Source organism: Dermochelys coriacea, chromosome 5 (assembly GCF_009764565.3).
Source record: "Dermochelys coriacea isolate rDerCor1 chromosome 5, rDerCor1.pri.v4, whole genome shotgun sequence".
Lineage (NCBI taxonomy): Eukaryota > Metazoa > Chordata > Testudines > Dermochelyidae > Dermochelys > Dermochelys coriacea.
In genome coordinates, this window is record NC_050072.1 from 136,095,669 (window position 1) to 136,121,416 (window position 25,748).

The following is a 25,748-nucleotide window of genomic DNA, read 5'->3' on the forward strand; positions in this document are numbered from 1 at the left end:
TGTGGAACAGGCAGATTAAACCACAGTGGTTTTGGGAGGGGGAAACCCTAGATGTGGAATGCATACACGGAGGAAAAATATTATCCAGTGGCTGTAGTCCCATTGAAGGTATGTGGGAGGTTCTAATAGAAAAGGGTGAGGGTAGTGGAAACCTTGTTCCAGCCTGGGGTCGTGGGGACTCTGTGGAACACATTCCCTTTGAGGAGAAGAAAGGAGGCCTGGGGAAAGGAACCTCAGTGGGGCGTGAGGAAAAGAGGGGCTGGAATTAAGCATGGAGCCAGAGCCCACAAGAGGCAATATGAGACAACCTGAAACAGGAGAAAGCCAAGAAAGTGGGTCAGAAAGGCTGGGGGGCAAAGGAGAAGCAGGAAAGCGAAAAACCCTAGAAAAATACCACCAGGCTAAGAAAGCAAGGCCTAAGTGGAGAATACCAGGCAGAGAAGCTGGAACGGGAGATGAAGGGGTAGGGGTCAGGGTCATGTGCACAAAGGACAATCTGAAGAAGGCAGGAGATCAACCCAAGATACCCCAGTTAGGGGGACTGTAGGAGGGAGCAACCCCCCCAAGCCTCTTAAGGGGGCTGAGAGACCCTTGGAGGGGGAGGGGTCTGTTGGGGAAGAAACCCCAGTGTGCTCTACAAAGGAAGGGGCAAGGCCAGAGCCAGGATCTGTAGGCTGTCCCTGCTTTGATGACCCATGGGATGAGATTGAGTTCTGGGGTAAACCCCCACCTAAGATGTGTTTATTCCATGGCTGAGGATGGAAGCGCCCATGGGTGGCCCATGACAAGGCAGACTGGAGAACTGCAGGGGCGGTGAGAGAACGCTGCCTCCATAAGGAAGGTAGAGCTTGGTCCGGCAGGAAACTGAGCCCTAGTGGAAAAGGGGGGGCCCTAACCGAGTTGAGGAAACAAAATGAAGGAGGTGGGTAACACAGCGCTGTTAACAGCCTGACAAGTTCACAAGTAATTTGCTTAGCCACTGAAGAACCCTGGCAGTATAAAAGGCTAACCCAGCGAGCAGGAAGAGGCTCCTCATTACCGCTGCTTTATTGTTGTCTTGTACCTGGAACTTAAGAGAAGACAAAAAAAGAAAAACACATGGTGAAGGTACCGTGGTGGCTCTGCATTCTGCTTACTTCACCAAACAGGCTTACCCCACAGGGGCTCCCCGGAGAGGAAAGGAGGGTCCGTTTCCAGGAACAAATACTTAATACAGGAACTCCTCGCTTAAAGTCGTCCGGGTTAATGTTTCGTTGCTGATCAATCAGAGAACAGGCTCGTTGGAAGTTGAGCCAATGCTCCCTTATAACGTCGTTTGGCAGCCGCCTACTTTGTCCATGCTTGCAGGAAGAGCAGCCCGCTGGAGCTGGTGGGGGCTTGGAACCAGGGTGGGCCGGCAGCCCCCCCCCATCAGCTCCCCAGCAGGCTATCAATTGCTGAGCAATTCAGCCGTCCCTTCCCCCACTGCCTGTGCTGCTGCTCCCCGGAGCCTCCTGCTTGCTGTGCAGAGGGGTGCTAATGTCAGGGTGCCCCTTGCCCACATCTCCATGGCAGGGAGGGGCACGACAGGACAGAGGGAGCTTGCTGGCAGCAGCTGCTATCTCAACTTGCCAATCTACTTAAAAAGGCAGTGTACTCAGAGTGGGGTCAGCATACTTAAAGTGGCTGTGTCTGTCTCTCTCTGCTATGTTGTCTCCCCTCCCTTGTAGAGTGTGAGGCTACCTTAACAACGTGTTAACACCTTGAGAGCTCAGCCGAGTGCTAGTTCATCATTTAGCAGCAAGGCATTCCCTGGGAAATATCCCACTCCTTTACTCCACCACCTCAACCAAGCTTCAGAATCATCATTGCTGTGTACAGTATTAAATTGTTTAACTTATAGTGTGTGCGCGCATGCGCATGCACACCCACACCTCTCTCTCAGTGGTTTGAGCATTGGCCTTCTAAACCCAGGGTTATGAGTTCAATCCTTGAGGGGGCCATTTAGGGATCTGGGGCAAAAATTGGGGATTGGTCCTGCTTTGAGCAGAGGGTTAGACTAGATACCTCCTGAGGTCCCTTCCACCCCTGGTATTTATGATTCTATTGTCTTTTGTTGGGCAAAAAAGATGTCCCTGGAACCTAGCCCCCCCTATATTAATTCTTATGGGGAAATTGGATTTGCTTAAAGTAGCATTTTTCAGGAACATAACTACAACGTTAAGCAAGGAGTTACTGTCATGGGCTCTTCCATCTAGCAGAGAAAGGTAAGTAGGGCTGTCAATTGCAGTTAACTGATGCAATTAACTCAAATTAATTGCACTTAATAGAATACCAAATTTATTTAAATATTTTGGATGTTTTTCTACATTTTCAATACTGATTTCAGTTACAACACAATACAAAGTGCACAGTGCTCACTTTATATTTATTACAAATATTTGCACTGTAAAAATGATAATAGTATTTTTCAGTTCACCTCATACAAGTACTGAAGTGCAATCTCTATTATGAAAGTGTAACTTACAAATGCAGATTATTTTTGGTTACATAATTGCTCTCAAAAACAAAACAGTGTAAAACTTTAGAGGCTACAAGTCCACTCAGTCACATTTCCTATTCTGCCAGTTGTTAAGACAAACATTTGTTTACATTGACAGGAGATAATGCTGCCTGCTTCTTATTTACAATAGCACCTGAAAGTGAGAACAGGCATTCACATGGCACCATTGTAGCTCGCATCACAAGATATTTACATGCCAGATGCACTAAAGATTCATATGTCTCTTTATGCTTCAGCCATTGTTCCAGAGGACATGCGTCCATGCTGATTATGCTCATTAAAAAAATGCATTAATTAAAATTTGTGACTGAACTCCTTTGGGGGGAATTGTCTGTCTCCTGCTCGGTTTTACCCGCATTCTACCATACATTTCATGTTATAGCAGTCTAGGACGATGACCCCGCCCATGTTCGTTTTAAGAACACTTTCACAGCAGATTTGACAGAACACAAAGAAGGTACCAATGTGATATTTCTAAAAATAGCTACAGCACTCGACCCAAGGTTTAAGAATCTGAAGCGTCATCCAAAATCTGAGTGATGAGGTGTGGAGCATGCTTTCAGAAGTCTTAAAAGAGGAACACTCTGATGTGGAAACTACAGAACCCAAACCACCAAAAAAGAAAATCAACCTTCTGCTGGAGGCATCTGACTCAGATGATGAAAATGAACATGCGTCAGTCCGCACTGCTTTGGATCATTATTAAGCGGAACCCATCATGAGCATGGAAGCATGTCCTCTGGAATGGTGGTTGAAGCATGAAGGGACATATGAATCTTTAGTGCATCTGGCATGTAAATATCTTGCAATGCCAGCTACAACAGTGCCATGAGAACGCCTGTTCTCACTTCCAGGTGACATAGTAAACAAGAAGCAAGCAGCATTATCTCATGCAAACTGTAACCAACCTTGTTTGAGTGATTGGCTGACCATGAAGTAGGACTAAGTGGACTTGTAGGCTCTAAAGTTTTACATTGTTTTATTTTTTGAATGTAGGGGGTTTTTGTACATAATTCTACATTTGTAAGTTCAACTTTCATGATAAAGAGGTTGCACTACAGTACTTGTATGAGCCAAATTGAAAAATACAATTGTTTACAGTGCAATATTTGTAATTAAAAATATAAAGTGAGCACTGTACACTCTGTAGTCTGTGTTGTAGCTGAAATTAATATATCTGAAAATGTAATAAACATCCAAAAAATATTTAAAATAAATGGTATTCTATTGTTGTTTAATCGTGCGATTAATCACAATTATTTCATTTAATGGCTTGGCAGCCCTAGTTGTAACATGATCCAAAGGCTGGAAGTTGAAGCTAGACAAATTCAGATGGGAAATAAGGCCTACATTTTTAACGGTGAACATAATTAACCATTGGAACAACCTACCAAGGGTTGTGGTGGATTCTTCATCATTGACCATTACTAAATCAAGGGGGGGTGTTTTTTTCTAAAAGCTTTACTCTAGGCATTATTGTGGGGCAGGTCTCTGGCCCACGCTATATTGGAGGTCAGCCTAGATCGGGGTGGCCAACCTGAGCCTGAGAAGGAGCCAAAATTTACCAATGTACATTGCCAAAGAGCCACAGTAATAAGTCTGTAGCCCCCTATCAGCTCCCCACCCCCGCTCCAGCCCCCAGCGCCTCCCACCTGCTGCAATCAGCTGTTTCGCATGCGCAGAAGGCTCAGGGTGGGGGGAGAGCAGTGAGTGCATGGCAGGCTCAGGGGCAGGGGCAGAGCAGCGAGCACCCCCTGGCACATTGGGAAGTTAATGTCTGTAGCTCCAGCCCCGGAGTCAGCGCCGCAAGGAGCACGTATTAACCTCTGAAGAGCTTCCGGAGCCACAGGTTGGCCACCCCTGGCCTAGATGATCCCTATGGTCCCTTCTGGCATTGGAATCTATTAAATCTGTATCAGATACTTAGCAGACTTTTGTACAAGCATAAGCCACATTTACCCCCAGAAAACCCTTGAGAGACTTCCCAGTCAGATACACTGCAGGAGTGATAGTCCACAATGAATCTACAAAATACTGAACTTGAGGCTGCTTTATTTGAATTCTAAGAAGAAGTTACAAAAGTGTCAGTCGTATGCTGTTTGTACTAGTGAGGAACCTTTCCAGTGTTAAATTTGCAATTCAGCTAAAACAAAAATCTGTGCAACTCGACAAAAAGTTTTTAGCCTTATCTGATCAGATTTCACACAGTGATTTGTACAGTTATTTTGACCAATGTTTCTTGAGATGTTCCTTTAACTGTGGTATGGTAGACTGATGTTGCTTGCACACGTGACATCTGAGAGGCAACTTGAGGAGCGCAGAGGTCCCATCTTTAACCAGAACTTTTCCTTTGGTCTTTACCATCTCTATCACATCTGAAGGAAACAAAGACGTTTGGTATCAGAACACTGCACTCTCAGCACTATGAAGAGTGTGCACACTGCTTTACCTAGACAGGTAAAACATTTTATCATTGCAGAATAGGGTTTCAGCATTCCACATTCTTTCTTCAACTATTCCACCTGGAAATAGAAGAGTCTGTCCCATTGTTAAACATAAGCCAATAAATGCTGGTCTAGTTTTGTCAGAAAACCAATGTTACCCAATATCCAGCACTAAGCAGGACCTTCTACTTTTTCTAACACACTGTTTAAGATTACATTAGCTTTGAAAATATATGAAAATGATATTATACAACATGAAGCAAATTTTATAAAGTCTTTACCTTGAGAGTTTAAGAAGTATTCTGTAGTAAAAGAATTCCAGTGCTTTTTGTTTTTAAGGCAAGGAGAATCAAAATCCTGGCTGATTACATGGAGATGTACGTGACTGAAACACAAGTAATCATGATTTTACATTTACAAAAGAATTATACCAACATTAGCTTGATACGAATGTTAAAGGATTCTACTAAGCACTGGGCACAAGTTCACACCTGCCCTAAACAGATCCAGCTCCTCTGGATGTCTCTGGGACATATTCATCAGAGATGTAAGTTACATGTGGGGTTCAAACAGCTGTAAATGGTGACATGGTGCAACTCACAGGGAGTTAACTTAGACACTGATGAAGATGGCGTTAGCAAGGAAGGCAACTCACAAGGTGGTGTAGGATAAAACAAGGTGATTAGGAGGCAGGAAGGAGTGCAGCCCAGAATTACTTCTAGTGCAACTCCAATGAATGCCATGCTCTCAACAGGTTGATTCTCGGGGCGGGAGGGGAGGGGGGGAGGAGAGCATGGTGCGTGTGCACGTGCATGTCTTGGCTGGAAACATTATGTCAGTGGGACTTAGGAAAGCACTTTAGCCCAGTTTATAATTTGAGTCAGGGCCTTTGGCTCTATCTGTACTACAAATTCAGCCACCTCTGACAACCTGGTTGCAACATGGTCATCCCATAAACCAGCTGCTATTTGTAGTACAGCCTGGACCTTAACTGTGCTTTGTAACCAGGTTAAAGATTTGGTCAAGGCTCAAGACAAAATGTAGTTCTTCAAGATGTGATACAGACGTGTATTCCAGTTAGGTGTGTGCATGCCCAGTGCACCGGAGCCAGCAAATTTTGCCTAGCAGTACCCGTAGGGGGTGGCACTCACACCTCAAGACTATACCCCCTCCTCTGGCTATATGAAGTGGCACTTCCTTGACCCTTCCTTCACACCGAATGCCCATAGGCTCCGATGCAGAGGGAATGGAGGGTGGGTCATAGAATACACGTCTGCATCATATCTCAAACAACAACAGTTACAGCGAGTAAACATTTCTTCTTCAAGTAGATGCAGCCATGCATTCCACTTAGTGACTCACAAGCAACACCCACAGGAAGTGGGATAAGTGATCGACTACAAGAGTGGTACTCTTTGCAATGCAGAACTGCCACAGCCTGATTGCCTCTTGGATGGCAGAGCACACTCCAGTGTTCTCTTCCTTGCCTATATTATAATACATCGCAGTTGTATTGTCAGTAAATACATGAACCACTGAGCCCCTGATACAGTCTAGCGAAGTGTGACAGGTATCATAATGGCCCAAAGCTCCAGCACACTGATACGCAGGAGTGAAGCTTCCCGCTCCGACCACAGACCATGGACTCTCAACAACCCCAGATGTGCTCCCCAACCCATCAGGGAGGCATCAGTGACAACAATCCTATGGTATACCGGTAAGAAGTGGCCGCCAGTACCAGCGCTTACGCAGCCGATGTTAAAACGCTGCCTTTTGGCCCCCCTCTGGGCCCAGCGATTTAAAAGTGGCTAGACCTGGGCCCCCGTACCGGTAAGTCGTCTATGTTACTTTCACCCCAGGTAAGGGCTAGATGAAGGGAATGCCCTGACCCATCCGCCAGGATGGAGTCTAGGATCAACGGATGGAGACAGAACAAACTGTCCAAAGTGTGAAGGGTTGGATGGTAGGCTGCTCTTGAGTTGCATTTGAAGAAGGTGAAGATGCAGCCTGGCAAACTGAACCACCTGAGTGCATGCAGACACATGGCCCAAGCGTCTCGGGCACTTCTGAACTGTCATGGAAGGTTGAGACTGCAGACAGACAAATCATCTCAAAACGGTCAGTCAGCAAAAATGCTCTCAAACTCTATTAGGGTCCCAACGAACGTGATTTTCTGAGTGGAGACCAATGTTAACTTTTCAGTGTTTAGGAGGAGATCCAGAATAAGCACAGCATAACATGTATGTGAGAAAGAACTTATTCTCTGGACCTGCCCCCTAGTAGCCAATTGTCCAGATACGAGAAGACAAGGATTCCCTTTTTCCTGAGGTACACTGTCACCACGACCATACACTGGGTAAGAACCGGGGGGGGGAGGTAGGGGAGGGCAGAAGACAGACAGAAAGGAAGGACATGCACTGAAAATGGTGGTTCACCATGACAAGTTGGAAAACTCTTCAGTGGCTGCATGGAAGTAAGTGTCCTGAAGGTCCAGAGCAGCAAACCAGTTGTTTGGAGTCAACATGGGGAGGATACAGAGAGGGGGACCATTTGGAACCTCAGGTATCTGATACATTTGTTGAGGTTGCAGGGATTGAGGATAGGGAACCAGAAAGTACCATGAATAAAAACCTTGACACTGGCACTCCGGAGGGACCTTGTGCACAACTCCCAAAGCCAGTAGCGACCAGACCTGCTTGAGGAGCAGTATCTCATGAGAGGGGTCTCTGAAGAGACAGAGAGAGTGTGGAGGGGTAGGGTGCAGGAGAACTGGATAGCATAGCCCAGTCTGATTGTGTTTAGAGCCCAGCTGTCGGTGGCAACAGAGCACCAAACATTGTGAAAGCGAGCTAGCTTGTCCCCAAATGGCGGGGACCAGGTAGTGAAAGTCATGACTGGACTGCTGCTCTGGACAAACAAGTCAAAACGGATGCTTGGGGACAGCATGTCAACTGGCTGAACCCAGAACCTGAATGTCTCTGCCCCAGGGACCTAGGCCCTTTTCTGGGGTAGTTCCACTTTCTCAGAGGAGGAAAAGATTGCCGAAAGAGGCATTGCAGGCAGTATTGTTGCTGCTGACCACCATGCTGGCAATTTTGCACTGCCTGTGTATACTTCCCCCAAGGAACATACGGTAGCCCTAGAATCCTTGAAGGATTTCAGTTTTGTTTGAAAACAAACAAACTTGCCCTTTGATAGTTAAGTCCTCAATAGCCTGCTGCACACTGAAGCAATACCCAAATTTTGCAGCCAGGACGCCCTCCTCATGGTTACCACTGAGGCCTTCACTCTGGCTGAAGCATTCACTACAACTAGCACAGAGCGTAGCTACATTCTGGGCACCAAGAAGCCCTCAGCAATAAATGCCCAAAATTCCTCCCTGGAGGTTTCAGGCAACTGGTCTGTAAATTTAGACAGTCATCCAATTTACAAAATAATATCTGAACAACAATACCTGTTGGTTCACAATCTGCATTTCTAGGGAAGAAGAGGTGGTGTAGTTCTTTCTACCCATTAAGGCCATCCTATTAGAGTCCTTATTCTTAGGAGCAGACTTAAAATCTGCCCTGCCGAGCTTTGTCATTCACTGCAGTTACAACCAAGGAATTAGGATCTGGGTAGGAGTAAAACCCCTCAAACCTCTGTATCAGGACAAAGTAGCATTTCTCCAAATACTTTGCTGTAGGCAGCAATGAAGCCAGTTTGCTCCAAAGAACCTTTGCAGGCTCTAAGAGTGCATCATTAATGGGGAGGGCCACTCTCCCTGTGGCAGATGGTTGCAGGATGTCCAGCAACTAATGGGTGTTCTCCTACACACCTGGATGCCCAGGGAAGCAGCCACATGCTGCAGAGCGTCCTGGTTGTCTTTGAAGTCCTTAGGCACTGAAGGGAAGGAAGAGCCAGGCATGGCTGAATTGTTCAGGGATAATGAAAAGGCAGTTAACTGAGCGAATGACGGGTCCCGTTCATGAACTGGCGGACCAGGATGGGACAATTCCAGAGGCTCCACAAGGGGGAGGACAACTGGTACCTGAACTTGCAGTGGGTCAACAGTCTCAGCCAACAGCATGCCTGGTGATCTTGCCTAGGAGTGAGAATAGGAGAGCAACCTCTGAACGAGGAGTGTCCCACAGGTTCCATGTGGGGTCACTGGGCATAAGGGCAAGGTAAGGGCACCAGGCCAGGGGCCCCTGTCCCAACCGCGGGAAGAGCTGCTACATGAGGGGGAGGGATAGCTCAGTGGTTTGAGCATTGGCCTGCTAAACCTAGGGTTTAGAGTTCAATCCTTGAGGGGGCCATTTAGGGATCTGGGGCAAAAATTGGGGATTGGTCCTGCTTTGAGCAGGGGGTTGGACTAGATGACCTCCTGAGGTCCCTTCCAACCCTAATCTTCTATGATTCTATGAACAGTCCCCAATATAGGCCAGGTGCTTGGAGCCAGCCCCAAAGTGCAAGCAACTGGTCCAATCATCCGTCATCCAAAGCAAAGGAGGGACCGGTGCCAACAATGAAAATAGCACAGCCGGCACCCAGTATGCCTCCATTGTCTCCAGTGCTGGGAGTGGCACCAGTCCCAAAATCAGCAGCAGTACCAAAACAGCAGACAGTGCAGAGGTGGAGGGAAGGGAGTGCCACCACAGTAATATCGGTAGCATGAAATGCAGCAGTTCTAAGGAGTTTTCCGGTGCCAACAAGGTCCATTGTGCTGAGCCCGGCACCAGACTCACTTCCACAGTTGGTGGTACACCAACATCAGGATGCGGTACCAACAGACAAAGGTTCAGCAGCCTGTCTGGATAGCGAAGCTGTGGATGACATAGCCTTGGAGAAGTCCTGAACCAAAGTAGAGCTCAGGATGGAAAGGCAGAGGAGATCCACCACCGCTGCCACCTGATATGCTGCTGATATGGATACCGTCAATGTCAGCATCACCCTTGTCAGTACCAGTACCAATGGACGCCCTGGGGCTGGAACCAGATTCAGCGATACCAGGCCTCTCACATCCCTATGTGATACTGGGGAGCGGTTGAACAGATGATCCATCCTGTGTGTCAGCAGTAGCCATACTTTTCCTGTAGGAGTACAAAGAGAGTCTCCTCAAGATCTGGAGTGGTCGCACTTGGTCATGCAACCTTTCCTTTGGCGCGTTCAAAGGAGAGTGGTTTCTATGCTTCTTTGGAGAGGCAGTGACTCCAGAGCATGAGCCGGTACCACTCACTGTGGGGGAGGGCAACCTCCGATCTGATGTAGGCCTTGGTACTGAAACAGGCCTTGTGGCCTGCTTGAGAAGGTTCTGCTTCAGTCAAAGGTCTCTAGCCACTTGAGTCCATTTTGTGAACAATTTACAAATTGAAAACCACTCTTTGATGTGAGCCTCACCTGAGCAAGTACCTTGTGTGAGGGTCGTTGTTGGGGATCTCTCTCTCACACACACACACACACACACACACACACCCCAGGATGACTGGAAAAAGGCTAATGTAGTGCCCATCTTTAAAAAAGAGGAGGACGACGACCCGGGGAACTACAGGCCAGTCAGCCTCACCTCAGTCCCTAGAAAAATCATGGAGCAGGTCCTCAAAGAATCAATTCTGAAGCACTTAGAGGAAAGTGATCAGGAACAGTCAGCATGGATTCACCAAGGGCAAGTCATGCCTGACTAACCTAATTGCCTTCTATGATAAGATAACTGGCTCTGTGGATGAGGGGAAAGCAGTGGACTTGTTATTCCTTGACTTTAGCAAAGCTTTTGATATGGTCTCCCACAGTATTCTTGCCAGAAAGTTAAAGTAGTATGGGCTGGATGAATGGACGATAAGGTGGATAGAAAGCTGGCTAGATTGTCAGGCTCAACAGGTAGTGATCAATGACTCCATGTCTAGTTAGCAGCCGGTATCTAGCGGAGTTCCCCCAAGGGTCAGTCCTGGGGCCAGTTTTGTTCAATATCTTCATTAATGATCTGGAGGATGGTGTGGATTGCACCCTCAGCAAGTTTGCTGACGACACTAAACTGGGAGGAGTGGTAGATACGCTGGAGGGTAGGGATAGGATACAGAGGGACCTAGAAAAATTAGAGGATTGGGCCATGTCAGGGTTCCTTCCCCACTCTGAACTCTAGGGTACAGATGTGGGGACCCACATGAAAGACCCCCTAAGCTTATTCTTACCAGCTTAGGTTAAAAACTTCCCCAAGGTATAAACTTTGCCCTTGAACAGTATGCTGCCACCACCCAGTGTTTTAAACAAAGAACAGAAAGAGACCACTTGGAGACATCTTCCCCCAAAATATCCCCCCAAGGCCTACACCCCCTTTCCTGGGGAGGCTTGAGAATATTATCCTAACCAATTTGTTACAAAATCATCAAAGACCCAAACTCCTGGATCTTGGAACAATGGGAAAAAAAAATCAGTCGGTTCTTAAAAGAAGGGTTTTATTTAAAAGAAAAAGAAAAAGTAAAAATCATCTCTGTAAAATCAGGATGGAAAATACTTTACAGGGTATTCAGATTCAAAACACAGAGGATCCCCCTTTGGGCAAAACCTTAAAGTTACTGAAAACAGGAATAAACCTCCCTCTTAACACAACCTCTACTGGTTGCAATATTGGAGACTTGGATTAGGATGGGTTGGAGAAGATGGATTTCTGTCTGGCCTCTCTCAGTCCCAAGAGAGAACAAACACATAAACAAAGAGCACAAACAAAAGCCTTCCCGCCCCTCCCCTCCCCCAAAGATTTGAAAATATCTTGTTCCCTTATTGGTCCTTTGGGTCAGATGCCAGCCAGGTGAGCTGAGCTTCTTAACCCTTTACAGGTAACAAGACGTTGCCTCTGGCCAGGAGGGATTTTATAGCACTGTATACAGAAAGGTGGTTACCCTTCCCTTTATATTTATGACAGGCCAAAAGAAATCTGATGAGGTTCAACAAGGACAAGTGCAGAGTCCTGCACTTAGGATGGAAGAATCCCATGCACTGCTACAGACTAGGGACCGAATGGCGAGGCAGCAGTTCTGTAGAAAAGGACCTATGGGTTATAGTGGACAAGAAGCTGGATACGAGTCAACGGTGTGCCCTTGTTGCCAAGAAGGCTAACGGCATTTTGGGCTATATAAGTAGGAGCATTGCCAACAGATTGAAGGACGTGATCATTCCCCTCTATTCAGAATTGGTGAGGCCTCAACTGGAGTACTGTGTCCAGTTTTGGGCCCCACGCTACAAGAAGGATGTGGAAAAATTGGAAAACATCCAGCGGAGGGCAACAAAAATGATTAGGGGCACATGACTTATGAGGAGAGGCTGAAAAGAGAAGAATGAGGGGGGCTTTGATAGCTGCTTTCAGCTACCTGAAGGGGGTTCCAAAGAGGATGGATTTAGACTGTTCTCAGTGGTACCAGATGACAGAATGAGGAGTAATGGTCTCAAGTTGCAGTGGGGGACTTTTAGGTTGGATATTAAGAGACATTTTCACTAGGAGGGTGGTGAAGCACTGGAATGGGTTACCTAGGGAGGTGATGGCATCTCCTTCCTTAGAGGTTTATAAGATCAGGCTTGACAAAGCCCTGGCTGAGATGATTTAGTTGGGGTTGGTCCTGCTTGGAGCAGGGGGTTGGACTAGATGACCTCCTGAGGTCCCTTCCAACCGTGATATTCTATGGTTCTATGACAGACAACCAACCCTGGTGAGGGTATCACCAGGCAAAACATTTTACTAAGCCAGCTAACGCTAACACTAATACTAAAAGGTACCAACTAACTATATGCAACTAAGTCAAAGGATGAGGAATTGTGACGTTAACAACTACACAGTGCTCCCATTCCAGCCAGGGACGGACGGTAAGAAGGAACTAAGTGTGTGTGTGTGTATGGGGGGGAAGGGGTCGAGATAATGCTGCATCATGTAGCATGGGGAAGGGCTGTGGCCACAAGGTGCAAGTGCGGCCCCCTATTGGTACTGCTAGGCAAAATTCTCCAGCTCTAACATGCTAGGTGCATACATAGTTAAGTGGAATACACGGCTACATCTACTCGAAGAACCAGTCTGCACCATAAACTGGAACATTCACTACTGTGCTTCAATTTTTACCAATGTTAGGAGAGCATGCCTTCATGTGGGCTTCAGAGAAAAATCTACTTCTGACTTCCAGAAGATTAATAAAAAGTTGCCATTTTCTTATAAAATTTTTCTACTTACTTTTAACGATGTGAATTAAATTTAATTAAAATTATATATTTCTCAGTAAGCAAAAAAATAATCTTGAGAAAAATAAAGCGTAGCTAATACTCCGTTTAACTTTTATATAGTTTAAATGGTCTGAATTGTTATGTTGCAGACTCTACACCTCCTAATGACATCCAACATTCCTGTTTCTCAAGACACAAACACACACATCATAAATCAAAAGAATTTCATTTTGCAAATTTTCAAAATAAGGCCTTATCTCAGTAAATCAAAAAGGCTCGAGTCCAAAAACAGGTACACAACCTTGGCTATGTAGGCATGAAATCAATACCATCGGTTGAATGTGTTCCAGATAACAAATAAAACTGGCTGAACAATCTAGCCTTACCTCATGCTGGGAATTGCATGATAACCCAATCTGAACTCCAAGCTATCTTTATCCAGGCATTGTTGGATCAGCTTTTCCCCAACAGCATGCATATGTTGTAGTAATTCAAGATGCTCTTTTGTTACAGATTTTAAACTGGAGATGGAGTCCCAAGGCAAGATTAGCCAGTGGTAACGAGCTTTGGGATATTTATCCTTAATGATTACAACCCTTTCATCTTTGTAAACCTAGGAGAGAGAGAGAGAGAGAGAGAGAGAGAGAGAGGGGTCAAGGTTATTTACCATTGACTGGGGTTCGCTGGAATGTCATAATAAAAATAATCAACATGAATTATCCAAATATTTGGCTTCACTGATTCACACTTGTATGCTCCATGCCCGTGTCACAGAACCATTCAAAAGCAGTTAGTTTGGTATGGGGCCAATGCACGCACACGCACGCACACACGTACATACAGATGTACAGAGTGCACCTCTGAAACAAGGTAGGGCTAAACTTACTCCTTATTTCCAAAGCAGGGATGTGTTAGGATATAGATATTCAGGCCTGCCTGTAAAGGCCTATACTTTAAGAATGTAGGTATATGTTCATCATTTAGCTAGTAATAGAGGTATACACAAGAAAGAATCTGTGTAAGGGCCTTCTCTCACTGTGACAGTCTGAGGCCCTGTTCTTAGGCCAATGCCTTTGGCTAAGCAGCAGAAGCAGCCATAAGCTGGGAAGCAAACGGTCACATCCTCACATTCCAAACTAGTCAATAGGGGACTGTTAGAAAGGTGATCTGATCTATCACCTCCGGAGAAAGGGAAGAGCCTAGAAGATGTAAAAGGAAATTTAGATTGATGAGTTCTTACCAGACAGAAAACTACTTATCAATAGACACGGGAAACCCGTATGTCTTTATAGATGTAGTTGTGAAATCCTCACTTCTGTATTGTTTTGTCATTATAGTTCCCACTTTGCTATTGTTTATTTGCATGGTCTCTGTCTGGTTCTGTGATTGTTTCTGTCTGCTGTATAATTAATTTTGCTGGGTGTAAACTAATTAAGGTGGTGGGATATAATTGGTTAGCTAATCATGTTACAATATGTTAGGATTGGTTAGGTAAATTTCAGTAAAATGATTGGTTAAGGTATAGCTAAGAATATTACTATATAGATTAGGGGCAATCAGGAAGCAAGTTGGGATTTGAAAATAAGGAAAAAGGATCTAGGAATTAAGCTTGCTGGAAGTTCACCCCAATAAACATTGAATTGTTTGCACCTTCAGACTTCGGGTATTGTTGCTCTCTGTTCATGCGAGAAGGACCAGGGAAGTGGGAGAGTGAAGGAATAAGCTCTCTAACAGGATGGAGGAAAGGAGAGTATGGATCTGTGGAGAAAATACATTTGGAGCTCTCCGGTGAATGTTAAGTACACTATTTTACCCATCATAAATATACCTTCAGAGATCAATATTGACTAATTACCAAGCAATAAACACTTATCTGAGAGACAGTGGTGGAAAGAGTCTTGAGATTTTCTATTTGACTATATAAAGTCTCCTATAAGCCATACTCAACACATTCTACTACCACCTGTGAAGTATTTGGATCAATATATGCAACTCTCTGGGCACTTCTCTGCAGGTAGCATAACCAAGATAATTTACAAAAACTTGCATTTGCAGTGAGGTAACAAACAAGCCTTTCCACATCTGGGTTATAGATCTATAAATGCCAAGACCCGAAGGGAGCACTATGAGCATCTAGTCCGACCTCCTGTGTAACACAGGCCAGAGAATTGACCCACAATAATTCCTTTGAACTAGAACTGGTCTTTTAGAGAAACATCCAATCTTGATTTATGTAGACTGGCTGCCTAGGATAAGGAGTCACTCGGCTGCAGCAGACACACTCAGACTGCATTCAGCAAACGTTCTAGGACGAGACTAATGACCACCTTGCTTTAACAGAAATAATGAAGAGGCAAAAAGCTGTCAAAGCCTTTGGTGCTCACTTACCCAGCTAAGGTGATTTCACCCAGAAAGCCACTTGCAAAGAGAGGATGTAGAAAACATATCCCTAACTCCCTGAAGTCTCTATATTTACTGAGGTCAGACAGATCGCTTGGCTGCGTGGGACACAGTTCTGGAGGGTGAAGGAATCTTTTCATCAAACATTTCAGCAGAGGATGCTCCAACAGAAATTTGCCATTTATTGCTTGTCAAACAGAAAGCAAGCACCACAACGTTATGCGAAGGCTTGTATTTTTAGTTGTCCAAAGCAGGTGAGATTTAAAAAGAATAGTCAGCCTATTAAATAAAACTGGCAGAAGCTGTAGATGGACTAGTACAAAGAGAAGGAAACATATTCAGGCTGGGAGACCTGTGATTAGGGCATGCAGGGCTCCTGGTGAGGTCACAGATTGGTCTGACAACGAGCCAAGGGATTCTAGAAACAAAAGGAGACATTTACTGCAATTCCAATTATATTCATGCCTTCACTAGGCAATTCCAGTAGGAGGAGGTTCCAACCCATTTCTGGGCATTGCTTTTCTAGTTGGGGAAGGAGAGATTGCTTACTGGCAGCTGCTGGATTGAATAACTAAGACTTGTGCACTGAATAGCTTGAGGGAGGGAGTTTCACCATCATGACTGACTCCTCCCCCAAATGGAACCCTGGGAACTACCATCATACCACCGGTTCTTTGTTGGCCTGATCTTTAAAGCCATACCAACTAGAAAGGGGAAAACAAATGAACTCACCACCTCCACCAGCTTCAGCTAAATCCTCCACAATTCCTGGGGAAGATGTAAAATTCAAGTTCCTACCGTTGCCCCTCCCCTATTATGGCATTTTCCTCCCACATCTAATTTCTCCTTTTGCCTATCTTTGCCTTCTGCCCAAGCAGAGTTTGGCTTGACCAACCAAGTCAAAAGCACCTTTTACAACACTGCTGTGAACAGAGGCCAGCCAGCTTGACCCTGGTAAGAGCTTGCCAAGTCTCTTGAAGTGGCTAGTAATATTGTATGCTGTGCCTTTGCTTTCCCTGCAGTGAGGCCTCCAGGGGGAGAGGCTTGTTTTTCCATCCCTGCTTTCCTCTTTTTATGCTTGTGTGTACATCTTCCCGGCTTTGCTTTAAATGAAACAGAATCAAAGTTCAACAACTCAAGGCTGTACAAAACTGGCTCTCCTTCCTGCAACCAGGACAGATAATGCGATCTTTAACACCACCCAAAGCTGTCTAGCAGAGATTTCTCCCAATAAAAATTCCATACAACAAATGAAAAAAGGAATCAGAGAAATTGTTAAAATAAAGCTTTTACTTAACTTTTTAAGTTTCAAGTACTTTAACGGTTTTCCTTCTTTATCCAGGAGGCCTGATCTACACTACAAAGTTAACAAGGTCAACAAAACTTGCCTTTCTTCAGCCTTGTTGCACATGTGTCTACATTTAAATATGGCTCCTGCGGATGTAAGGGCTCCTTCTCTTTTATCCTGACTTAATACCACCTCCAAGAGCGGTATAGAGCCAAGGTTGATGTTCTTAGGTCAACAGTGTGAGTGTAGACACTGCATTTCTTAGGTCGACTGTAAACTATCCTCCAACAGCTGTCCCACAATGCCCCACACTGAACACTCTGGTCATCATTGTGAACTCCATTGGTGAGGGGTCAGAGACCAGAAGAACCCTATCCCCTTTAAAGCCCTACAAATTTTTGAAATTCCTTTTCCTGGTTGCCTGGCTTGGCAAGCACACCTAGCATCTCTCCATTGTTGAGTGCAATTGCCCAGCTGACCATGCCGGCTACATGCTTCAGACACACTCCTGCCTGGAGTAGACAGGAGATACTGGATCTCCTGTGCCTGTGGGGAGAAGAGACTGTGCAGGTAGAGCTCAGAAACTGCCCTAGAAACGTGGCTATCTACAAGCAGACTTCTCAGGGGACGCAGAAGGGCTATGACAGGGACCAGCAGCAGTGTTGTGTGAAAGGCAAGTTGCTGCGGCAGGCACATCAGAAGACCAAGAAGGCCTTCAACAATCAAGTTGGTGCCGAGCCATAGGCCTGCCGCTTTTACAAAGAGCTGAATGCCCTACTCAGTGGAGACTCCGCCACCCCCAACAGCACCACGGATTCATTCGAGAATCCAAAGTCACAGACCCCTGCTATGAACTGTGAGGAAGAGGAGGATGGGGACAGACAACCAGGGGATCCAGCCATGCAGCAAGCCAGGACCTGTTTTTAATTCCAGTACAGTTCAATCAGTCCCACCAGTTAAGCATCGGCAAGCCCAGTGCAGGGGAAGAAACCTCAGGTAAGTGTGTAGTTTAATTTTAAATTTCAGGGATAGCCTCCCTGAAAGTAGCAGGACACATCTTTTGACTTGTTAATTTACTCATACTAGAAGAGATAGTGGTACAACAAAGAGGTAGAGTTATTGCTTTTCAATCCTGTCTATCTTCGGCCGAGGGCCACGGTGAACAGTTTGTTTATGTGCACAGGGATGTCCCATAATTCTCCTGAGATCTCACTAGAGCATAAGAAGGGCCATACTGGGTCAGACCAATGGTCCATCCAGTCCAGAATTCGGTCTTCCGACAGTGGCCAATATCAGGTGCTTCAGAGGGAATAAACAGAACAGGCAATCACTGAGTGATCTACCCGTCATCCACTCCCAGTTTATGGAAATCAGAGCTTTAGGGACACCCAGAGCATGGGGTTGCATCCCTAACTATCTTGGCTAATAGCCATTGATGGACCTATCCTCCATGAATTAATCTAGTTCTTTCTTGAACCATCATAGTTCTAGCCTTCACAACATCCTCTGGCAACGAGTTCCACAGGTTGACTGTGGGTTGTGTGAAGTAGTACTTCCTTTTGTTTGTTTTAAACCTGCTGCCTATTAATCTCATTGGGTGACCCCTGGTTCTTGTGTTATGTGAAGGAGTAAATAACACTTCCTTATTCACTTTCTCCACATGATGAAACTTTCATGGAGATACTCTGCAATCCTCTGCCAAAGGTTTCTAGGGAAGACTGTCTTATTTCTTCCTCTGTGATAGAGTGGCATGGTAAAGTATCCTAAAATAATTTCAGCAGGCACCATTGCAGTACACTGGCTAGCAGCATACGGGCCTAGGTGGCATCAGGCCACCACCAGCAGCTGTGCTCTCTGCCTGTTACCTTCAGGAGTGAGATATCAGCTAAAATCACCACCACCTGTGAAAAATGATGCCAGCATTCAGTGCCACTTCCCTATACTACTAGAATCAGGCAACCAAGCAATTCCCTCCTCATTTCCCCAATCACCCCAGGCCACACTCATTGTGGCTGGTGCTAGGACTGGCACCGTGCACAAGCAATCCCAAGCAGAAGTGAGAATTTAGTGCTTAGAACTTTATGGGAGCAAAGGAAGTGAGTTCAGTATCTTAAGTTTCACTTTCTATAGTGAATACACTGACAATGGTACCTCTGTATGTTTTATCTACAGCTGCTGCCACTGCATTCTTCAGCATCTCCCCCTCCACACCCACAGCACACCTGAGCCAGATGAGGAGGAGAAAGGAGAGGACTTGTGACAACATGTTCCAGGAGATCCTGCAAGCCAGTGCATCGGACAGTGAGCACAGGGCCTGGAGGATGAACACTGCAGACAGCCTGGAGAAGGATAGAGTGGAGAGAAGATAAGTGGAGAAAATGTAGATAGAGATGCACCAGGACATAATGGGGCTTCTCAGGCAGCAAACCCAGATGCTGCAGACTCTGTGGACCTGCAGGTGCAACAATCTCGGGCTTGCCTCCCTCCGCAGCCTGTTGAGAACTCAGTACTGGGACCTCCCTATAACTGCCCTCGATATTCCACATGGCAAGAGGGGTCACTGCACTACCCCTACTGCTCCATCCCAGGGGATATTAGAAACAATCACAGCTTCACATACACTAACCTGTGAAAGTCACCGTGGATGTATGTGTAGCTGAAATGGACATGAAATGTTCTCTCCTGTTCATAATTTCTGTTCTCTTAATTTATTAAGTCTTAAATGTATTTGTTTTTAAATTGACAGGCGATTTTTTGCACAGATTCTGTTACAGAATAAAATTCTATTACTCAGAACAAAATTCTTCTTTATTAGTTCTCAACAAAAACTGTCTGGCACTCAGCAGTTCTGAAAGCATTCAATTACTTGTCACCATGCTCATAAGATCATTCACAAACAAAATCAATAGGTGTATTAATGTTATATTCCTGTATATTTATACACACACACGCAGAATTTACCTCATGATTCATAGTGGACTGGAAAAGAGCAGAGCCAGGTGGAGCACACCACTAAACCGTACGCTATTCTGACTCACAGTTACAATGCTCTTTCATAGCTTCCCTGAACTGTATAGTTCCACGTTGAGCTCTTTTAATGGCCTTGTATCTGGCTGTTCAGATTCAGCAGACAGATGCTCCACCTCAGCCCTCCACCCCATGGAAAGTTTACCCTCTTTGCTTCAGAGATATTATGCAAGACAACAAGCAGTTATGACCATTGGGATAGTTTTTCTCACCGAGGTCCAATCTTGTGAGTAAACAACGCCAGCAACCCTTCAAATGACCAAAAGCACATTTGATGGTCATTCTGCACCTCCTGAGCCAGTAATTGAAGTGTTCCTTGGTGCTGTCAAGGTGCCCATTATATGGCTTCATGAGCCATGGGAAGAAGGGGTAGGCTGGGTTGCCCAGGATCACTATTGGCATTTCAACATCACCAATTGTAATCTGCCAGTTGGGAAAGAAAATCCTTGCTTGCAGCTTTCGGAACAGTCCTAGGTTCTTAAAGATGTGAGCGTCATGCACCTTCCCTGACCAGTTAATCACACTGATGTAGATGAAGCATTCCCAGTGCTCCATCAGTGCTTACATAAGCACAGAAAAGTAGGCCCTTTCTCTTGATGTACTCAGTGGCAAGGTGGGCTAGTGCCAAAATAGGGATATGCATGCAGTCTATTGCTCTACTACAGTTCGGGAACCCCACAGCTGCAAATCCATCCGCTATGTCCTGCATGTTGCAGAGAGTCACAGTCCTACATAGTAAAAGGCGATTAATGGCCCTGTACACTTGTATGAAAACAGCCCCTGCTGTAGATTTCCTTACTTCAAATTGATTCCCAGTTGATTGGTAGCAATCCAGCCTTGCAAGTTTCCACAGTGCGATCGTCACTCATTTCTCCACTGTTGGCACATCTCTCATTTTGGTGTCCCTGCACTGGAGGGCTGGGACAAGTTTGGCACACATCAGGGAATGTGGCCTTGTACATCCTAAAATTCTGCAGCCACTGCTCATCATCCCAAAACTGCATAATAAAGTGATCCCACCAGTTACTGCTTGTCTCTGAGGCCCAGAACCAGTGCTCCATCATCTTGCAGCTCCTCTGTGACCACCACCAACAACCTTGAATCAGGTCTTGCTACTTTCCACAGCAATCTGTCCTCCAAGGAATCATCATGTTACCTGCATCTCTTCTTGCAGGTCTGCAAATACTACAGGATGTTGCACCCTGTTCTTGCAACGGTCATGACAATAGTGCAGAGCTATGCAGCCTCCATGGGTTTGTGGGATTTTTGGGGAAAAAAAAGGCGCAAAAATCATGGGATATAGATGACATTATGGGATGGAGACAGTTGCAAACTGAAAAGTTGAACTCATGCTTCCAGTCATCCCAACTGACTCACTTTGGCCCCATCGTGTATTCCCAAAAGACAGTGCACTGGACAGTGGCAAGTTGTACAGTTGTAGACTTACCCATAGTGCACCTCATCGTGCATTGATACAAGCACTCCTGGTGAGTATGCGCACCACTAACACAAGCATAAGCGCTGACTCCGTGGGTGCTGCAGGGCTGGAGCACCCACAGGGAAAAATCAGCATGTGCTCCATGCCCACCGGCAGCCAAGCTCCCTCCACCACCACCTCCTCCTCCCCTGAGCGTGCCACGTCCCCACTCCTCCCCCTCCCAGCGCTTCCCGCCTGCCGCCTAACAGGACTTTCCAGGAAGGCAGGGGAGGAGTGGGGACACGGTGCGCTCCAGGGAGGAGGCAGTAAAGAGGCGGGGACTTGGGGGAAGAGGGTGGAATTGGGGCTGGGTGAGGGTGGGACAAAGACATGGCTAGAGGTGGGGGTCAAGCACCCACAGGGCAGAGGGGAAGTTGGCTCCTATGAACACAAGGAGCCAAGCATGCACACACACAAATGATGTACTGACTGCGGCAGCTGTATGCCAACGTAACTTGAGTTAACATTAGTTAGTAATATAGACATGGGCTGAATTGAATAAAAAGTTAAGTGGTTTTAATTGTGGTTACAAAGCAAGTGAACCAGCAATAATCTGATGTAAAACCTCACACAACAATTGTGTAGCAGTTAAACAGTTTTATTAACACTTTATCCTTTGCTGGGTAAGGTATCCTGATTATCAAAACAATATTCTCAGTCACTTGCTTAGGGTATGAATCAGCACTGAAATAGCTGTTTTCTTCCATATGGAGAAAGACTTGCATTTGTGAGGTAAGCGATCCAAGAACAAAGCATCCAGGCTTCTGCTAGAACTAAATCTCTTGATGCAATAGAATCATATAACCAAAGGGGGTCAAGATCCAAGTCTGTTTGGCAAATCTTCCTCTGGCTGAGAACAGCAAAGTGAGGGGAAACTTATGTGATGCCAAGAGGGCCAAATACTAGAAGTAAGCAAGCCCAAACTAAAGCTGCTATGATGCTAGCAGCGCTCTCCTATGCTGTATTCCATAATAATTTGGGAAACACCCACCTCCAACTCCTTTTAGTAGAAAGGCACCAGTCAATGCCAGCCAGCCCTTTCCTTCCCTGTTCTAGTGGTAGGGGCAACTCCAGGTAATTCAGCTAGAAAGGTCTCAGAAGGAGCAGGAAGCCACTATCTTCCAAGAACCTTCCACCAAGATGGTCTTTCACTTGATCTCACCCACCTTGCTGACGTTCCCAAGTTGGTTGAACTTCAGGACCCAGTACAAAGTCCAACTATTCATCCACTCAGGCATTTGTTTAGGGTTGGCTAGGATGTGAGTGAATTCTTGTCTAAGAATGGGCTCAGAAATACTGGATCTCCACCCTCTAGCACACCTAGAGGCCAGAGGGCTACCTAGGTTTCATCTTGATTGAGTAATCCAGTCTCCATCTCATAAAATTACTTATTGTGTAATTACTCAAAGTGTTCTGTGACAAAGTCTTGAGACTCAAGATCATCATCCGTTTCAGCTAATAAGAGTACTCAAACTTCTGCTTATCAAAAGCACTCTGCTATAGTCTGATAATATCTCGGGGGCGGGGGAGTAGCCACCATCACATAAGAACTGAAGTTTGAAGAGACACCGGTTCAGACATTAGGCAATAGGTTCAGTATGATACTTAAACATTCCAGTTATCAATTTGATTGATTTTGATTTATAACTAAAATGAGATCCACCTTCTTAGACTATAAAGTCTGATGCTTTTTGGTGCTAATTTGATTAGTTAACTCCAATCTAATATTTAGACTAATTTGGTTTAATCTTGATCTGATTTTGATTGGATAGTGGTAATGCTTTATTTCTAGTTTAGTTTAATATTACTGAAGATAACCTATCACTGAAGCTAAGCTTGCTTGATTTTATTTTTGTTAGTTTGTGTGTTTTAATAAAATTTAGGGTACTAATACAGTGTCTCATTTCTTCACCAGCCAATGTGGGTTCAGAACCTCGGAGGACCCAGGGGACACAACTGGTCAACCTAACAGCCTGATGACCTCTCCTAATTAGTTCCTGGGTCTCATAAGTGCCTGCTCTAAGCATGGTATTGTGACTGCATTTCAGACTTATTTTTTGGGATCCAGATGTTGAAACAAGTGATACATGCTTTATACACAATGCTATAAATGAAACCAAGTGACCATAACAGAGGAAAATCTAGTGCTGGGGACACAACTGTCACACGGTTCTTGGATTCCATGAAATTCCACCCACACCTTCTTTGGTTAATTGGGTCACAAAATTTACCTCTCCTGAACCACAGGTGTTAAGAAAAGCAATTGGGGAGCATCATATTAACAACGGCTCTCCAAAGTGAGCGAGATCTCCTGCTGGCCTGATGGAAAAGGACTAATGCATCTAGAAAACAGGTTGATATACATACATGCACATTTGCTAATTTTAACATGCAGTTGGCTCAACAGCATTCTGAATGGGATGCTCATGGAATAATTTACCAATCCATATTCAAAGTATAGTGTGGATCATTCCCACCTGCATTTTTGGGTCTTGCATGGAGATCTTCAGACCTTGACTCCAATGTCCTAACTGTTCCTAGAGTATAAATAGAATAGGCACTTTCAGAAGAAAGTTAAAAAAATCTAATGATATTTAAGCAGAATCCAAAGTCTTCAATTAAATAATTTTTATTATAACGCCAATATTATTTTGCTGATACAAATACATACCAGTGTTAAAAAGGTATTTTCTTTTTAAAAAACTTATGAAATAACTTTAACAGTTTTTTTAAAGTAAAGTTTGCAAAGTAAAACACTTTCAGTTGGGAAATTCCAGAATTAGAGTTGCCCAGGCACCATTAGTTTGGCCCTCTTATTCATCTGCATTATGACACAGCCCTTAATCACAGACTATTCTTCTACAGGACCCTGCATCATTCAATGCACAGGATAGACAGTGCTCTGTGACACAGCCATTAATATTTCTTTTTATCTTTGTCATTCAGTGGGTAGCCCCAGGCCTTGCTCTCTGCTACCATTCAAACCCTCTACTGAATGCAACAGTACTTTCATTTCTATTGCACCCATCACCGTAACATCTTAACCTTACACACATTAATACATTTATCTTCAACAACAATATGGGCTAAGGTGGGTGAGTTGTGTTTTTTTAAATAGACGGTGCTCAGGCACTGGGAGATTACGCCAATGTTAGCAAAAACCTCTACTAACTTTGGGTTTCTCAATGATTGGGTGCCCAGTTTGAGACACTTGGGGCCTGATTTTTTTCAGAATATGTAGCATTTTATAGCACTATTTTCTTTTTATAGCACTATTCAAAACATGTCACAGATTTTAACAAGTTAACCCTCATAACCCCCTCATGAGGCAAGTGTGTAAGCATTACTACTTTTTCAGAGGTTCGCAAACTTCATTGCACTGCAACCCCCTTCTGACAACAAAAATTACTACACAACCCCAGGATGGGGGACAGAAGTCTGGGCAGGGAGACCAAAGCCAAAGCCCGAGCCTAGCCACCCCAGGCAGTGGGGCTCGGGCTTTAGCAAGTCTAATGCCAGACCTGGTGACCCCATTAAAATTGGTTCAAGACCCACTTTGGGGTCCCAACCCACAGTTTGAGAAGCAACGTGTCTACCTTATAGAGGGAGAAACTGAAACAAAGGCAAAGTGATTAGCCCAAGGCCACATAGTGAATGAGTATCAAAGCCAGGATTAGAAGAACACAGAACTCCGTCTCCCAGCCCTGTGCTCCTGCCTGCAGGATTGCTCAGGTCGTGGAGGGGGGCGGAGGAGGGGAACAGGCCCAAAGTATGGCACCCAGAAAACGAGGAACACAGAGTTAGTGGCGACCTCTGGAAAGTTTGGTTTCAATGAGTGGGCAGAGGCAGGGACAAACTCTCATTCTTTTAACATAGTTTTTTGATATGTGATGGACACTTAATTTAAGTGTGCTTCTACTCTGAAAAGTGACTGGGAAAAGATCAAGGGGTTTCATCAGTTTGCACTCGCTATTTCCAGGCCAAATCTCCTCCATTTTCAAGTAAAACAATGGATTTCCAAGCTGCCAACCCCACAAACCCAAGAAAAAAAAATCAGAGTCAAGCTGAGCTCTTCTGGCTCACACCATCACCCACCACCATGATTCTACAGTTGGAAACAAACCCCTGATCCCGCAGTCTGCTGCAGACAGCTGTGTGCACCCATGTGAAGCCCCACTGATTTCAGTAGAGGTCTGCCCATGTGGATCAGACTGCAGGATCGAGGCCTTAGTTAGCAATTCTGTGGCTGATGTACAAGCCAGAAGGAAATTCAGCTTGCTCCCCCAAAGTTATGTTGGGTTTTCCATGCGAGTCACTTGAGTAGAACTGGTTTCTGCTCTACAGTCAGCTGATTTGACTGACTACACTGAGGCTCAGTCTACACGGAAG

General features: G+C 45.2%; 1 protein-coding gene across 9 annotated transcripts in view; it reads right to left on the minus strand.

Moving 5' to 3' along the window:
• Nucleotides 1-4,577: 4,577 nt before the first annotated feature.
• The window catches only part of APTX (aprataxin), a 36,438-nt gene continuing 15,267 nt past the window's right edge, over nucleotides 4,578-25,748 (minus strand). For all 9 annotated transcript variants that reach the window (XM_038401433.2, XM_038401426.2, XM_043515575.1 and 6 more), the window contains 4 exons: nucleotides 23,837-23,896; nucleotides 13,554-13,780; nucleotides 5,268-5,371; nucleotides 4,578-4,917 (listed from right to left, as the gene is read on the minus strand). In XM_038401433.2, coding sequence (XP_038257361.1) covers nucleotides 4,763-4,917; nucleotides 5,268-5,371; nucleotides 13,554-13,780; nucleotides 23,837-23,896 — 546 coding nt within the window. In that variant the 3' untranslated portion in view covers nucleotides 4,578-4,762. The remainder of the gene's footprint in view (nucleotides 4,918-5,267; nucleotides 5,372-13,553; nucleotides 13,781-23,836; nucleotides 23,897-25,748) is intronic.